This window comes from Peromyscus maniculatus, chromosome 1 (genome assembly GCF_049852395.1).
Source record: "Peromyscus maniculatus bairdii isolate BWxNUB_F1_BW_parent chromosome 1, HU_Pman_BW_mat_3.1, whole genome shotgun sequence".
In the NCBI taxonomy this organism is placed as follows: Eukaryota; Metazoa; Chordata; class Mammalia; order Rodentia; family Cricetidae; genus Peromyscus; species Peromyscus maniculatus.
This window is the reverse complement of record NC_134852.1, coordinates 5,418,328-5,435,439: the sequence shown is the minus strand read 5'-3', so window position 1 is coordinate 5,435,439 and position 17,112 is coordinate 5,418,328. Positions and strand designations below refer to the sequence as shown.

Below are 17,112 nucleotides of genomic sequence, written 5' to 3'. Positions count from 1 at the left end.
TTTAAAACTTAAATTATAAAGCTAGTTAGGTCTTTCTAACAACTAGTTTTAATGTTTATGAGGATATTTTACCTACATTACCTTTTCAGGATGTTGAAAAAGATGCATCACAAGCAAAGGCTGGAGGCTGGGGGCTAGATGGTTTTGAGGAAGAGGTCTTGGTGGACTCTTTCATAGAGCAAAGGGAAGCAATGCCTTCTGGGAAATGAGTTAAGTTTTAATCTAGTCTTTAGGATTAGAAGTCAAAAACAAAAATATTAAGGAAAGGAAAACCTAATTGATCTTTGAAGTATTGTTATATGGAATTGAGTGGGACTTTTGAGGCCTTTCTTCCAGAAAACAAGGACTTGGTTGTCAGGCCTATATTAGGCCTAAACCTTGGTGCCATATAGTTGTACTTAAATCATTTCAATGGAAAGTGTCTTAGTGATTGGAACTTCTAGTGCAGTTTGGAGTTCTTCCATTTGAAAAATGTGATATTTGCATGGGATTGTTTGAATCTTGTTTTCTAGTCCCTCCCCATCACCACCCTCATAGTCTGAAGGTAGATTTTTGTCTTGATAAAGAAACAAAATAGGTGAACATCTTGTTTGTAAATAGGTATCTAGTAACTAGTGGTAAACTTGAAATGGTAGAATTCTTTAAAGCCTAATTCTAGATAGCCTTAAGAAAATATATCTTAATTACTTTTGAACCTGTATTCACCTTATTTTTTTTTCAAATATCTTAAGTTATATTTTTTTTTCAGAGCTGCTTCTTATTTGGGGCTACTTTTTTTTTTAATTGAGGCATAATTCATAAAAGGGTATATTGTTTTGATGAGACATTTTACAACTGTGGCTGGATGTCTTTCTTTAGTCTTCCAAGAAGGGCCATTTTACTTTTTTAGAGTTACTTTTTAAAGTCATGAGGTCAACAACTTGGACTACTATGCATGTAAGTGCTAATGCAAATTAAAGCCCAAGTTGACCTCCAGCAGCAGTTCATTCTATGTTGACAGTGAGAGAACACTTTGCCTGTTAGGATACTGTTACTCGTGGACTGAAATGCTGAAGAAACCCCTCCCCCTATTTTGTTTTTTTGCAAAAATCAAGGTATATTCTAGGGTTTCCTGGTTGACCTCAACAGATAAACTGAGATGATAGTCTTAGTTCAGAAATGATCTGAATGTAGATTTACAATCTACGTGTACAGCTGGCTAAGTGAGATCGCTTTCACAGTTCTGCATGTATCCCATCGGCTCCCCATTAGTCATTGAACTCTTAAAACTGGTATTGTAACATTATTACAATGTTTTGCACCAATTTTATAAACTTTACAGTACAATATGTGTTCCTTTTCTGAGGCAAACCAAAGGTATATTTCTCAAGGTTCTGCTGCTATCAGCAGCGTTGATGGAGGATTTCGTATACATTTGTAATAGATAGAAATAAACCAGAAAAAAAGAAGAAAAAAAAGTGGTGGAGGAAAAGGTGAACACTGCAAGAATACTCAAAAGGGCTGAGAGTTGCAAACGCCAAGATTGGCTTTGCATAGTAAATGGAATAGAACAGCTCTGAACTATAGCTTACTTTTCCTGGTTTGGTCTGACAGAATGATTGAATGCTTTTGTACAAAAATCAGAGCCTTAAAAACAAGGATTTGGTGAGATTGTAAAATGGTGTGCCACTTTGGCAAAACAGTCTGGTGGTTGGTCAAAATGCAAAACATTGTTACTCTGTTACTCAACAATTCTACCCTTAGGAATATAACCTCAAACTACTGAAAATATGCACCTATGAAACATGTACATGAAGGTTTACAGCAGTGTGTTGTTAATAGTAAAAAAGTTAAAACAACTCAAATAGCTATCAAATACTGGAGAGAAATAAAATGTGGCTTATTCATACAATAGAATATTATTAAGACATAAAAATGAATGAGAAACTAACAGATTAAATGACTTTGGTGAACCTTCATAATTTCATTTGTAGATCTTTCCATTTCTAATTTATAAATACATTTGGGGTTATAAATTATAAATGTACTGCCTCCTGTCAACATTGTATACTTCTATTTGATGATTTCTGTGTCAAACATTATATGGAAATGTTTCCAAGTATTTTCTGTATTAACTGTGAATGAATAGAACAAAATAAATTGCCTGTGATGGGAAAAAAAGAAAAAAAAAAACTTTAAAAAGAAATTAAAAGTAATAAAAAATATAAGCCACATAAAGATGGAAATAACACAGAGAATCTGGATTGTATTATCTTTGGGATTTTTAACTATAGAAAGACATTTGATTGTAAAGGCTGTTGAGTTAAGCCACTATATATATTTTAAAAGTGTCTGGACTTCAAAGTTCATGACTAAGGAAAAGAGGTTCTGCTTTTGTTTATGCCGAAGGTGTAAATGTAATTCTTAACGGTCTTTTTAAAAAAGAAACACAGAGCCAAATATAGACTTAAAAGCCCCAGAGTTCAGAGCACTAGAGAGTAGCCCTTAGTGCACCAGCCTCTGCCATCCTTCCCCTGAGAAAAGAGACCTATTTCCTGTGTGTCTGTATTTTTATTCTGTTCTGCCTTCTCATTGGTTCTAAACCTAACCACATGACCTCCTCGTCACTGCCTGTTTATACAGACCTCCAGGTCTCTATGGTTGGTATTGAGATTAAAGGCATGTGTCTCCAAGCTGGCTATGTCCTTGAACACAGAGACTCTGCATGCCATGTGATCAGATTAAGGGTGTGTGCTACCAATGCCAGTCTTCTGCTATGGCTTGCTATTAGCTCTGACCCCCAGGCAACTTTATTTATTAACATACAAATAATATCACATTTCAGCACAAATATGATATCACCATATGTGGATTACTTCCAGGCTGATATGGTTGATCATCCAAGACCCTCTGAAAGGTCTCTGATGGCACCATGGCCCAGATGATCCAACATCCAGAGCGGCTTCAAGGCAACTAGCTCATAGAATGCAGCATCACAGACTATTCCAGTCAGGACTTGATCATAATTCTTAATTTTCTCAGGATCCCCATAAGAATACGGTGCCCTCCATCAGCAGGAAGTATCCTGGAACACCACACCCACATTCCAGAAAAAAATGGATTATAGATATTTGTCTTTGTTGGAGATTGGTCACAAGTTACTATGGGTCATTGTCAATATCTTTCTAAAAGAAAAAAGGGGGTATGATACAGATATAATAGGATGAAAGAGTAGATTATTGAATCTACTTTTAAAGAACAACTTGTTTCACATTGCTATGGATTTTAGTTTATTGATACAAATTTAAAGTTAATTTTCTTATACTGTATATATATTTCTACTCTTGTTTAAGGTAATATGTTTGTGTAGCTCATTGAAATTGTAATGAATAATTAAAAAATACAGATTAATAATTAGCCATCCATGAAAATCAAATTTAAAATCATGTTAGTTAAGTTTTCTAGGTATACATAGATATATTTTGATTAGGTATATGATCTTCAAGCACTTCAAAGACCTACAGAATATGGCATTTAAAATGTTTTAAATACTTAGACATTCCTGGACAATGAGATAGAGGCTGGCTGCACCCTGGCTAACAGCAAGGTCCACAAAGAGTCCAACAAATCACCTGGTGCTGTGCCTGTGTGGTGGCATCAAAAAGCCATCCCTTTGCCAGTTTCTCCAGAGACACAACTGTGATAAAGCTGTACACTGCTGCCCACAAGTTCTGCACACACCTGCAACACCATGCAGTCAACTGCCTCAAGAAGAAATGTGGCCCTACCTATAACCTGTGATGCAAGAAAGTCAAATAATGCTGAGACCTTGTTTGCCCCAAGCCCAGTGACTACTGTTTTGCCTTAAGAAAAAGGACTAAGGAAAGTGATGATGGTAAGATTGGGCTAGCAACAGGGATCAGTATATAAGTACCTGCTGCCAACCGCCAGCCCTGACTCTGATCCACATTATGCAAGGAGAAAACTGCTTTCTATGACCTCTGACCTCCATTAGCATGCTGTGGAACAAGTATATCTACACACTTAATAAAGAAAATAAGTATAATTTATTATTATTAAATGAGTATAATTTTTAAAATAAGTGTAAATAATAAATCGGTGTGATTTAAAGTTGTAATGGAAAGTACACACATCAAAAAAAGAACAAACATCCAGAAACAATGAAGCACGTTTGTAACTCAGCACTGGAGACTTTGGGAAGAGGATTATAAATTTTATTCCATGCAGATGTGCACAGTGAGATAATTCACAGAAACCATCAACATTTTGAATATGTGGAATTATTTCACATTAAAAATATGAAAGGAATAAAGCAAACCAGCATGTAAATTTGTGTTTCTTATGTGTAATATTCATGTCTGCTAATTTGTCAGTTCCACTTGGTACTGACAAAGATGAGGACAGATGAAACAGACATCGAATTGATTGCACAGTCTACCTCCTGACCTAGACACAGCCTTAGGGAAGTCAGAACCTGGTGCCTGAGAAGGGCACTTCCCCTTCCTGTGGGGCTGCTGAAGTATAACCATGTCATAGGGAGTGCCCAGCCTCTAAAGATCACACCCTATGTCTCCTGTCCCTCCAGACAGTCTCTGTAGCTCTGCCCATGAGCACAGTTGCAGCCTCCAGGAGGAGATGCCATGACCTTCACCTTCACAGCCCTGCTCTGTCTGGGTGAGATGTGGAGATGGGGAGGGGATACTGTGGTCTAGGATTGATGCTGCCCCACAGCTCAGCACTTGTCCATCAGGAAACCCCAGGGTCTCAGGAGCTTCTGTAGAGTGGGGGGAACTGTTTAAGCTTAAGGGACAAACCTCTCACAGAGAACTCTCTTCCAGGATTGACTCTGGGCCTCAGGACCACAGTGCTAGCAGGTGAGTGAGTGTCTGCAGCTGTCCTGACCTTCACCTCTGATCATTCCTGCAGCCATGCCTGGGCAGTGAGGATGGAGAACAACACATGTGTGCTGACCCTGGGGATGGCTGAAGGGTTGGGGTTGGGTCTGCAATCTGAGGCTGGCTGTCCTGAGTCCTAGATGCTCTTTTTCTTGTAGGGGCCCTCCCTAAGCCTGTCCTCACAGTACATCCAGACTCTGTGGTCTACAAGCAGACTACAGTGACCTTCTTCTGTGAGGTTCCCACAGGAGCCAAAGCATACAGACTCTATAAAGTGGAAAACCAAAAACTAAAGCACATAGAGTTTCTACAAAATCCTAAGGACAAGGCTGAATTTTCAATCTCGAAAATAGACCAAAAACATGCAGGACAATATCGCTGTCAATATCGAATCAATGATGGATGGTTGTCAGAGTACAGTGACTCTCTGGAGCTCGTGGTGACAGGTAAGAGGACACACAGTCTCCCCAGCCTCAGGCTTGACTGTCAAGAGGTGGGTCTGTTAACAGGGTTACCTCCACCTCACAGGCATAGAGGATAAGGAGGCCTGATACATTTAACTGAGTCATGTTTCTATCCTAGGAGTCTACAGTAAACCCAGCCTGTCAGCTCAGCCCAGCCCTGTGGTGAGTGAAGGAAGGAATGTCACCCTCCAGTGTGTCTCAGGGCAATCACATCACAGTTTTGTTCTGGTGAAGGAAGGACCTCAGAAGCTCTCCTGGATGCTGGACTCACAGTATAACCGCTATAGTAGACAGTTCCAGGCCCTGTTTTCTGTGGCCCCTGTGACCTCCAGCCAAAGGTGGACATTCAGATGCTACAGCTTTAACAAGAACAGACCACAGTTGTGGTCAGAACCTAGTGACCCCCTGGAGCTCCTGGTCTCAGGTGAGGAACCCCAGCCTTTCCCTAGAATGATGCTGAAATGATACAGATGCTCAGGGAGACCTTGGTGTGTGTTGTGTGTGAGGAGCCAGGGCTCCTGAGCCCATGACACAGAGCATGGTAGAGAGTGGGACACAAGATACAGAATCCAAGGCAGACAGTGACAGGAAAGCCCAGGAGGTCCAGGACGGAGATAAATCCTTATGGGCCCTTCTGTTACTCTGGATCAGCTCATGTGCCATCCACAACAGCTCGGGGAACCCCACAGAAGAGAGGGAGGAAGGGTTGCAGGAGGCAGAGTACTCAGGACATCAGGAGAACATGGACCACACAATCAACTAAGCAGGGATAATAAGGACTCCCAGAGGCTAAAACAGCAAGCACAGAGCCTGCATGGGTCTGTCCTAGGGTCTCTGCACACATGCTGCGGTTGTAACCTTGGGTGTTTTTGTTTTGTTTTGTTTTTGAGTTTCTCTGTATAGCTCTGGCTGTCCTGGAAGTCACTCTGTACACAAGGTTGGCCTTGAACTCAGACAGATCTGCCTGCATCTCTTTCCTGAATGCTGGAATTAAAAGCATGCACCACCACTGCCTAGCTCATTTGGGATTTTTGTTAGACTCATAACAATAGGAATGGGGATGTCTCAGATTCTTTTGCCTGCACGTGGAATCTTTTCCTCCTACTGGGTTGCTTTGTACAGCCTTAATATGAGGGTGTGTGGCTAGTCTTATTGCATGCTGTTATTTGGTGTTAAGTTAATATCACTGGAAAAAACTTTTCTTTCTGAAAGGAAACAGAGGAGCAGTGGGTCTAGGGGATAGGGGATGTGAGGAGGCTGCTGTCAAGATGTATGAGAGAAAAATAAATTGAAAAGAAAAAAGTGGCATCCACAAGTGTGACTTTATCTGTGCCACATTCAGACAGACCCACCTTCTTCTCTCCTACTTCCTTGCAGGGACCCTCCACAAACCCACCATCAAGGCTGAGCCAGGCTCTGTGGTCACTTACAAAAGTGCCGTGACCATCTGGTGTGAGGGGACCCTGGATGCAGAAATATGTGTTCTGCATAAAGAGGGAAGCCAAAATCCCTTGGATACACAGACACCAGAGAAGCCTGAGAAGAAGGCCAAGTTCTCCATCCCTTCTGTGACACAGCAACATGGGGGACAATATCGCTGTTACTGTTACAGCTCAGCTGGCTGGTCAGAGCGCAGTGACACCCTGGAGATTGTGGTGACAGGTGAGGGTCTCAGGACCAGGCTCTGTTCTCAGGAGTATTCACCTCCTACAGCCTAGCCCTGGATAGCATTCTGGATGTGTGCGTCCATGAAACAGTCTGACTCCTTCTCTCCTAGGAATCTACTACAATAAACCCAGCCTGACAGCCCTGCTCAGCCCTGTGGTGACTGTGGGAGAGAACTTGACCCTCCAGTGTGTCTCCCAAGAAGGATATGACAAGTTCATTCTCACCAAGGAAGATCAAAAGTTCCTCAGCTCTCTGAACTCACAGCATATATACCATATTAGGCAGTGGCAAGCCTTGTTCCCTATAGATCATGTAACACACAACCACAGAGGGACATTCAGATGTTATGGTTACTACAACCATACTCTACAGTTGTGGTCAGTACCTAGTGAGCCCTTAGAAATACACATCTCAGGTGAGTCAGCCTCATCATTGACCAATCCTGTCCCACTGGGTAGTTTTGGGTAAAGAGTGGTTGAGGGTCATGTGGTGGTGGCGCACACCTTAATACCAACACTTGGGAGGCAGAGGCAGGAAGAGTTCCAGGATAGGTGCCAAAGCTACACAGAGAAACCCTGTCTCGAAAAATCAAAAAAAAAAAAAGTGGTTGAGGAAGACTCTGGTGGCTGAGCCAGAGCCCCACTCCTGGGGAGAAGCAGAGACGTGAGCAAGCAAGATGGGAAATGATAAGTGTTTGGTAGAAATCAGCTCCTTAATCAGTAGCCTGTCACCTTCCCTCTAGGCCTCTCCAAGAAGCCGTCCTTGCTGAGTCACCAAGGCCAGATCCTGGACCCTGGGAAGAGCCTCACCCTGCAGTGTTGCTCTGACATCAGCTATGACAGATTTGCTCTATACAAGTTAGGGGGAGCTGACTTCACCCAGAATGGGGACCAGTGGACCCAGAGTGGCCTCTCCTTGGCCAACTTCACACTGGGCCCTGTGAGCAGATCTACTGGAGGCCAATACAGATGCTATGGTGCACACAACCTCTCCTCTGAGTGGTCAGCCTCCAGTGACCCCCTGGACATCCTGATCACAGGTGAGAAACAAAACAGATTCCCTCAGGTAACTAACCTGTGCATGGGTTCTCATGGGGGATTTAAGGAGCTGATGGCTGGGATGAGAGACAGGGATCTTATTCAGAAACAGATACAGAGACAGGAGAACAGGAGATGGGCTAAGTCAGAGAAAAGAGACAGAGTCCCAGGTGCTCAGGGCAGACCCAGGTGAGGTGTCAATTCAATGAAAGCAGCGTCTCATTGTCCCTCTTCTCTTTAGGACAGCTTCCCTTCAGTCCTTCCCTCTCAGTGAAGCCTAACTCCACAGTGCACCCTGGAGACAACGTGACCCTGCTGTGTCAGTCACTTTACAAAGTAGACACTTTCATTCTGTCCAAGGAGGGAGCAGCCCAACAACCCCAGAGACTAAAATCAATGTTTCAAGTTCAGGAGTTCCAGGCAGAATTCTCCATGAGTGCTGTGACCTCTGCCCTCTCAGGCACCTACAGGTGCTATGGATCTCAAGACTCATTTCCCTACCTGCTGACACAAGCCAGTGTCCCTGTGGAGCTCACTGTCACAGGTGAGGTGACCCTGAACTCCCAGGATGACTTACAATCCAAACCCTAGGAGAGCCCTTGACTTGAGTGGGATTAAGGGGACAATAGGAAGGTTAGTCAGAAGGCGATTTCACTGCCAAAGAAGTGGATGCCAGCAGCGGTCCTTCCAGTAATGTCCACTCCATCCTCTATTGCAATCTAGGATTGAGGCAGACAGCATGAGGATCATGGGGAAGTTTCATGGCAGATATTGAGAAGTTATCAGAGGCAGTTCCCTGGGTTTTTACCTCCTACACTCCTCTTGTTCTTTTTCCTAGGATCCTTTGGAGCCTCCAGCCTGCCACCCTCAAGGCCCATTCCAATAGATGGTGAGTATCAGTGAAGGGAGTATGCTGCATACTCATGGAGCTCATGGCTCTTAGCCTGAAAAAGTTCTCACTTCAGCTTATGCATGTAAGAGTGAACAGAGATCTCAATTGAGAGTTCAGAAACCCAGGGATTAGTTAGTGCTACAGAAGGTGGATTTTAGAGATTTTTAGGCTCAGCCTGGAGGATGGGCCAGGTGGGTGACATGGAGAAAAGGAAACCCAGACACTCACTTCCCCATTCTGCCACTAAAGATCTGAGAACAAACATCTCAGCTGCATGGAGTCCGACCCAAGGAGGCTATGTAAATACCCTATTGGAATGTGGGGCCTTGATGGACAGTAGCTAGTTATCGGCTTAATACAGTTGCTTCTAGAGATGCAGAACTGGATAAATCCTTCTGTTTCCAGAAAGCTGCTCCTCTGTTTATAAATGGAATTTTGAGGCTCACCCCCTTAAGTTACTTTCAGTTCTGGCCTTGGCTTTTCTTGAAAGAATAATCCTCTAGCACCTAATTCTGCAGTGGGGCTATCCCACAGCTGTGGTGACATGTGCAAGGGTGAGGCACAGGGCCATACCAGGGGATTCAGGACCCCTCCCTCTGGATCAAGGGTGTTGATTCTAGTATTCTCCATCAGTTCTATCACCTACACTATCATGGGCACTTACAGGTGCTATGAATAAATCAACTCATCTCTGTGCCTGTTGTCTGGTGCCAGTGGCGATATGGAGCTCATTGTCCAAGTTGAGGTGATCCAGATCTTTCTGAGCTAAAGGGTATATCAGCCTTATACATTTACAACAGTTATTGGCTAGGATTGGGTTAAAATCCTGCAGAGTGTCAGCCAGATGTATATTCACCCTCGTGATGGTGGAGGCCAACATGGATATTTCTAGGCATGCTCACTACAGTCCCTGCTTATGGAACCCAGAATGGTTTCTGGTAGTCTAAAAGAGCATCTTGAGGAGACCACAGACAGATATACCATACTAGGCAGAAACCAGTCCCCACTGACAACCTCTGCTCATCACCATCCATTTATCAGTATTCTCAGACCCTTGCTCTCAGTGTATCTAGGACCCATGGTGTATCTATGGTAGGAGGCAGCCTTGGTAGAGTAAACAAATCCTGCTATACCTTTTTTCTGTTCAAAACAGATCCACGTTCATAGCTCAACCCTACCAAATAGAATTTGTCATAAAAACCTGAACATAACAATAATCACATTAAGGAAAATAAAATCCATCAGTCCCAGTCCAAATCTATTGCTTTGTGGAGTCTACAACATTTCTATTCAGGGTGAAATTGAGGAACTGAGACTGTATGGGTTCAGCCTAGTTTTGAGGGGTGACAGATAAGAATGTCCTCCCCCTGCCACTGTGTGCTCATCTGAACAAGAGAAGGTTTAGGGACAGGACCTCAGGGGACAATCCACCATGGACCCATGAGACTCCTAGAGTGAAGGAAGAGCTGCACCACTCTCTCCTCACACTATAGCTGTCCTGTTTGTCTCGGTAACTACTCTTTGTAAAGAGGAAACAAGTAAGGGTTACAATGTCAGTCTTGGCATTTGTACTTAGTGTGGGCTAGCCATGCCTTTGGGGGAAATATTAGGTGAAATCCTAGAGATGTACTCTTCCCTGCTTCACACACACACACACACACACACACACACACACACACACACACACACACACGCATGCACACTTCACATCTTATTTTGAGAGCCAGGACTGCAAACACTCTGCATGACTCGGCTCCACACCATTTTTTCCCACATGATATGGGAAAGGAAAGAGATGGAGGACAATCTACCTCAGAAGGATGAGCTCCTACCTGAACTGGACATAGAGAAGTTTCTTGGTCTGATGTGGGAAGGAACATCAGGGAAAGTTTTTGAACAAGACACATGTTCTCAATCTTAACAGGAACTGTATCTCATTTCTGAGACACTGTAAGTTCTTTTCTCCTTGACCAGCCCTAGTTAGTCCCTTTGTAGCCAGAACAGGTCAGGGGAAGTCTCAGATCACAGGAGCAATGGGAGGTCTACGTGGCACAAGAGAACAAACACTCAGAAAAAAATCATTTAGGAAACCATCCCAAACTGAGAATGTTGTCCACACAACCACTTCTGAGCTAAACAGAGATACCACATTCAGAATGGCCCTGTGGCTGCTCAGTGTCATGACTCGGGGGTCAGTGCCTGGAATGTCTTGTCAATTTTTTCTACTCTGAATTTACTGTTTTCAGGGGTTTTCACAGTGGTCCTGAAGAATCTACTAAGAACTCCTAGTGGGAACATAGACTGTCTCTGAATCTTTTACCAGCTTTGGGGACCCTACTCTTAATACTTGGTACTTTACCCCACCTTAATACATGGGGAAGTGCTCAGTCTTACCTCAACTATACACCATATGTTGGTGATGATCCTGGGAGACCTGCCCTTTCCTAAACAGAAATGGAGGAGTGGATTCAAGGGTGAGAACAGAGGGATTGGGGTGGAGTGACTGGGAAGAGTGGTGGGAACTGCAACTGGGAAGTAACATAAACAAACAAACAAACAAACAAATAAATAAATAAATAAATAAATAAATAAATAAATAAATAAATGGATATTTAAAAAGAATAAGAGAAGGAGCCCAGCTATAACAGTGAACAGAATCATTCAAGACTTCATGAGCTTTTAGGATAAGAATTATTGGTATTTGCAATAAATGAGAAAGTAGAATGCAGAAGAAACACCCTGAAGCTCTCTTAAGCATGCAAACATCCTATTTCTCTTCTTCTGTTCTCAGAATCAGCTGAGATTTTCAGTCCATCCCAGAACATGCCTAAACCCAACACAGTTGAACAAAGATAATTTAAAATCATAACACTGGAAACAGAGGCTCCAGGTTTTGTCACAGTAAGGCAGGGGACCTGGGTGGATATTTAGTTATCTTGGGAACATATAGTTATGTTGAGGAAATTTGACAATCAGTAAACTCTGTAACTTCTTTGTCCACAACCACAGCCTCAGAGATCCAGGATCACACAGTGGAGAATCTCATCAGGATGGGATTTGCTGTCATGATCCTCATAGTCCTTGGGATTCTGGTCTTTGAGGCTTGGGGCAGCCAGAAGCAGGCCCAACATGCAGCTGAGAAGTAATTAGAGAAGAAAGAAGTATACCTCAAGGTTCCAGAGTCTGGGAAATAAATGTGATGATCCCAAGAATTCTGTAAGAAAATCCAGTTCTTACCATAAGGAACGGGTGAGAGAATGTCCATGGAGCAAATGTGTTTTGGGTGCAGAGTTAACCTTGGGTGTGATGAGATCCTTCCTCAGCAAGTGAGTTTACATCCCTCCACCTACTATGGGTGTTTGCTGACTGAACCAACTCCTTTATTGATCTATATAGTGAGGGAATATCCTGTCCCATCTGCCTGACTTAGCTCCTCATTTCTGTACATTTTTTCTCCCACTCCCCATGTGTCATTTTAATAAATTTTCATATTCTCTATGGCAGATGTGTGTCTCTCTATTGAATTAGAAATAAAGAATGTACCTCAATAACAACAAAAAAACAAGGAAAGTCAGAGCCCAGAATTCAAAGTCACTCTGCCTATGATGTCTCAAAACTCTCTTTGTGACCCTCCATCCGTTCAGTCTTCAACACATGTTCTTCATGGGGTTTCTCTTGAAATATAAAGCCAATATAACACACTGATGGAATATGGACTGTCCCACAAGACAATGTGGGCAGGACTTTGACAGTGTTTTCTTAACACAAATTTCTGATTTGTAGCAATTGCTATCCACTGTAAATAACCCCATCAAAGAAACCTTCACAACAGCAAAGTAGTATTACAGGTGTGAGAGTGGTGAGTCTTGAATGAAATTGGTGTGTTTTTCATTGCATTTTCCAATGACTATTTCTCATATATGAAAAAGCAATTGGCTTGCACATCAATCATCCCAGATTCATATTGCTAGAAAGACTTATCATACAATGATTCATAATTTTTACATAGACAATCATGTTATATTCACACAATGACAGTGGTATTTATTTCTCTCTCTCTCTCTCTCTTTTATCCTATACTTCTGTTTCTGTATTAGCGAAGTCTTCAAGTACAAAGCTGAAAATGTGTGAAGAGAGGTGACTCTTAACTTCAAGACTTAATGAAAAATTTCTGCTTTTTCACAATTGAGTATGATACTACCATTGGTACTTCGTTACATTAATTAGTCTGACTCTGGAGGGTCTTTGTGACTAATTTCCTGTGACTGTTCATGATAAATGGCTGTGGGACACTCACAAATACTAACTCTTCATCAAAAACTGCCTCCATTATATATGTTTTTAATTTTAATCCTGTTACTATCATTAATACCATATGCTTTACAATGTTGGAGGGGATTTACATGAATGGATTAAATTCTACTTTTTCAGGAGGTGTTCTTTTCATTCTATAACACATACTCATGACTAACAGCAGGATATCATCTAAAGAACTCACAATTAGTAAATGTTTTTCACATTGTTAACATTATAGAATACTTAGCAAAGTCTCATGAATACGATGCCACAGATTACTTGCTCTTCAGTACTGTCTCTACAGGTTGCAGAAATGGTATTTTTGTAGATTTTGCAGCTGTTTTCATGGAAGGTTTTACCCTATAATTTGTTTCTTCTAATTTCTTTTTCTTGATTTACAATTAGGTGATGCTGTCTTTAGAGCATGGATTAGCTTACAAGTTCCATTCTCTGACCTGAATGTCCAGTTAATAAGGTAGCCTGTACTCATTTTCTCTCTCTCTGCATAAGCAGATCCTTTTGTTTGGTTTTTGTTGTGCTATTGGTTTTTTTTTTTTCAAGAAAAATTCACTCTGCAGAGCCCTAGCTGCCCTGGAACTCACTATGAAGACCTGGTTGTTCTTAATCTTACAGATATCCACCTTCCTCTGACTTAGAAGTCTGAGTTTTAAAGAATGAGCAACCAGAACTAGGAGCTAAGCAGGCCCTAGGAGATTACACTTGTCGACTCCATCAATACACCACCTCACTCTGTCCTCATGGAAAATGTTACCTGGACCTGTCAGACATTTGTCTGAATCTTGGAGGCCCATGGAGGGAGGAGATATGTCCTGGTCCAGAAACATGATGCCTAAAATAAATGTAGAAATTGATACTCTGATAGTTACTACATTCGAGGTCAATGGGAGATGTACAAGGAACTGGCGTGCTACATGATAACACCCAGCCTAGATGCTCTAAGGTCCTTTCTACTCTGTACACAGCACTACTTTACAGGAAGTTATGCAAGGTGGTGAGGGGAACAGGTTGCTAATGGAAGCATGAGCAGAATCTATTGTCTCTGCCTCAGGGAAGAAATGGTTGTCCTATCTTCAATCACTACCAATACTCCCTAATATTTCAGACACTTCTACATGAAGCTGTCGGGGAAGAAATGAGCAACACCAAAGTGAACCAGAAGAGAAAGGGCTGGATGGATCAAGCAAAGACACCTAGTATCTGTGAAATTATAGACCCTCCTCCTATACCTAAATCAGCAAATTACATTTTGGCATGCAAGTGACCATGTTAGGAGTCTCAAAGTTTGCTTCCATGTGTTGTCCTCTGAGAGGGTACCATTAGGTTCTGCATCTCTTAGACTCATCAAGAATGTGCCCCACACTCAGGACTAATGTGTAATCTGATCAAAGCACATCCTCAGGTGAGGTTCCCTATTTCACAGGTGACTTTGGTCTACCTCAAGATGAAAAGACTAATCATTCCATTCTCCCACCCTAATTCTTATTCTCAGAAATAAGAATCTATATATGAATCATCCCATGCCACTGAACTAGTTGATTCTCACACTAACCCTGAAAGACAGAGCACTGCCTGACTGTACCCAAGGAGGGGTGGTTATAGACTAATACCATCTTCAGTTCGAAAGTTAGCAAATTATATTCTTGTACGTTACAGAACAGCCAGATTATTTGATTCCCTGAGCATTAGTGCTGAGGGCATTGAGACATTATCTGCAATGTGATATCAGGAACTGTGGCCCAGATATAAAAGTAACAGAGGGGAAAAAAACAGAGTCAGGAAGTGTAGAAGAAGAAAAGGGAGCAGGCAGGGCTTCCTGTGCCAGAAATGAGGAAGTCAGAAGGGTAAGGAAATTGCCATTTAGAAATCTCAAGCCTAGGCAAGGAGGGAAGTCAGCTTCCCCCAGAGTCATCTAGGGCTTGCACAACTTTGGAAACCTGCTCTGTCACTATCTGTGATGACCATGGTTAATGATGCAATCAATCTCAAGAGTGAAGAGCCTTATTCAGGTCCTCCTTCCTTCCATTCTTATGCTGATAATAACCACAAACAGTCACAATCTGAGCTGTTGTGATACTGTCCCTGGGACATCAGCACAGCCCAAGTGCAGTGAAGACTCAAGACATCTGTCTATACTCTTGATTCATCCACCATCTGTAGCACTCTGGGCCTCTGTACCCACTTCATCCTTTACACTATATACTTTATCCTTCTGCTATGGTCCCTACCTTCTGCCTTGCTGATACTATCTCAAAGGCTCTTCTTCCTCCAATATCACAGAATCCTTTCCTGATAAGCATAATCAGGAGAGCAAATCTATCCCCAGCAAACCTATTCTTTCCACATGGAAAATTCAGTTGAGGACTCAAGCTGCATCTAATAGACAGAGATGGGGGGGGAGGCTTAGAGAGGCCTACAGAGACATACAGTGAGGAGAGAAAAAATGTGATAGACAAGAAAGAGAAAGAAAGAAGGAAAAAAGAAAGAAAGAAAGAAAGAAAGAAAGAAAGAAAGAAAGAAAGAAAGAAAGAAAGAGGGAGGGAGGGAGGGAGGGAGGGAGGGAGGGAGGGAGGGAGGGAGGAAGGAAGGAAGGAAGGAAGGAAGGAAGGAAGGAAGGAAGGAAAGAAAGAAAGAAAGAAAGAAAGAAAGAAAGAAAGAAAGAAAGAAAGAAAGAAAGAGAAACTATTTAGCTGAAGAATTCCTGGTATTCTGACTCTTACAATCTCTTGAAATTAAAAGAAGTTTTAAACTTGAGAGTAGGAGGCATGTGAGACTTTGGAGGAAGGGTGCCTGGGAAGGGCTAGAGGGTAGGGATGGATGGAGGGTGAAAGTGATGTAATTCTATTTCCATTAAAAACATATTTTAAAAAGAACTCACCCTTCCTCCACAGTGGACATTTCTTGCCTAAGGTGACCCTATGGTAACTGCATCAGAAGGGCTCCAGGAATTCATGACTAGACTATTGGAGAGGCTGACAGTCCGGTGTCCCTTTGATGTCCAGAGATGGAGAAACTGACAACACTGTGTTCTCTGGACAAAAGCTTAGAATGGGTTCTCTCAGTGTGACCTCCCCTTGGGCTATTTGAGCAGCTGGTGGCAGAAAAAACAATATAATGCACAGAGCTGTATTGTTCTCTCTGTCCCCGGTGAGCTGCTGGACATTCTATCATAGAAGGTGAGTCCAGCAGGAATAGTCAGAAGTCTGCACTGGACAGAGGAGCCGCTGGAGGATTCCAGAAGGTGATAAGCATAGTAAGGATGGATTCCTGGAGGGAGAAAGTTGAAGAGCACAGTGATGGGAGTGGACAAGTATTAAGAGACAGAGAAACACAGTCCTCAGAGGCCGGCACGGTGAGATTTCAGCTGAGAAAATGTAGGAAGCTATTTGAACACCCTTCTTCTCTCCCACACAGCTCTCTATACAGCCTTCTCTGTCGGTGCAGCCAGGCCTGATGGTGTCCTTAGGAGAAGACAGGAGCCTGTTCTTTCCATCATGAAGCTGGGTGGAAAATTTCTTCCTGTCTAGTGATTGATGAAAAATCCTGAGCTAAATATAAGAAGGGAATATATCCTGGCAAGTGGATGTAATGACAGACATGATCAACATGAGCATACTCCCAAATTTGGGTTAAAAAGGTAAAACTATAGACTCGTGTGTGTGAGTGCATGTGCATGTGTTCCAGGATGTGGATGTGTGTGCCTCATTAACAGGGATTAAATAATGAGAAATGTGTTCCTGTGAACTGAAAAATAATTTTATCAAAAGTCATTAATCAAGATCTAAACATATTTGGAAAGGGATAGAAAATCACTCACTGCCCAAAAGAGCAAAACACTACAT

At 42.4% G+C, this 17,112-nt stretch overlaps 2 protein-coding genes across 2 annotated transcripts in view; both read left to right on the top strand.

Moving 5' to 3' along the window:
- The window catches only part of LOC102911294 (paired immunoglobulin-like receptor B), a 160,534-nt gene that overhangs the window by 65,021 nt on the left and 78,401 nt on the right, over positions 1 to 17,112 (top strand). The gene's annotated exons all lie outside the window — the stretch shown is intronic.
- Positions 4,641 to 8,655, top strand: LOC102914741 (paired immunoglobulin-like receptor B). The gene is made up of 5 exons (XM_076545051.1): positions 4,641 to 4,674; positions 5,054 to 5,341; positions 6,737 to 7,021; positions 7,770 to 8,066; positions 8,306 to 8,655. Exons 1-5 carry the CDS (start codon positions 4,641 to 4,643, stop codon positions 8,653 to 8,655), a joined length of 1,254 nt encoding a protein of 417 aa, XP_076401166.1.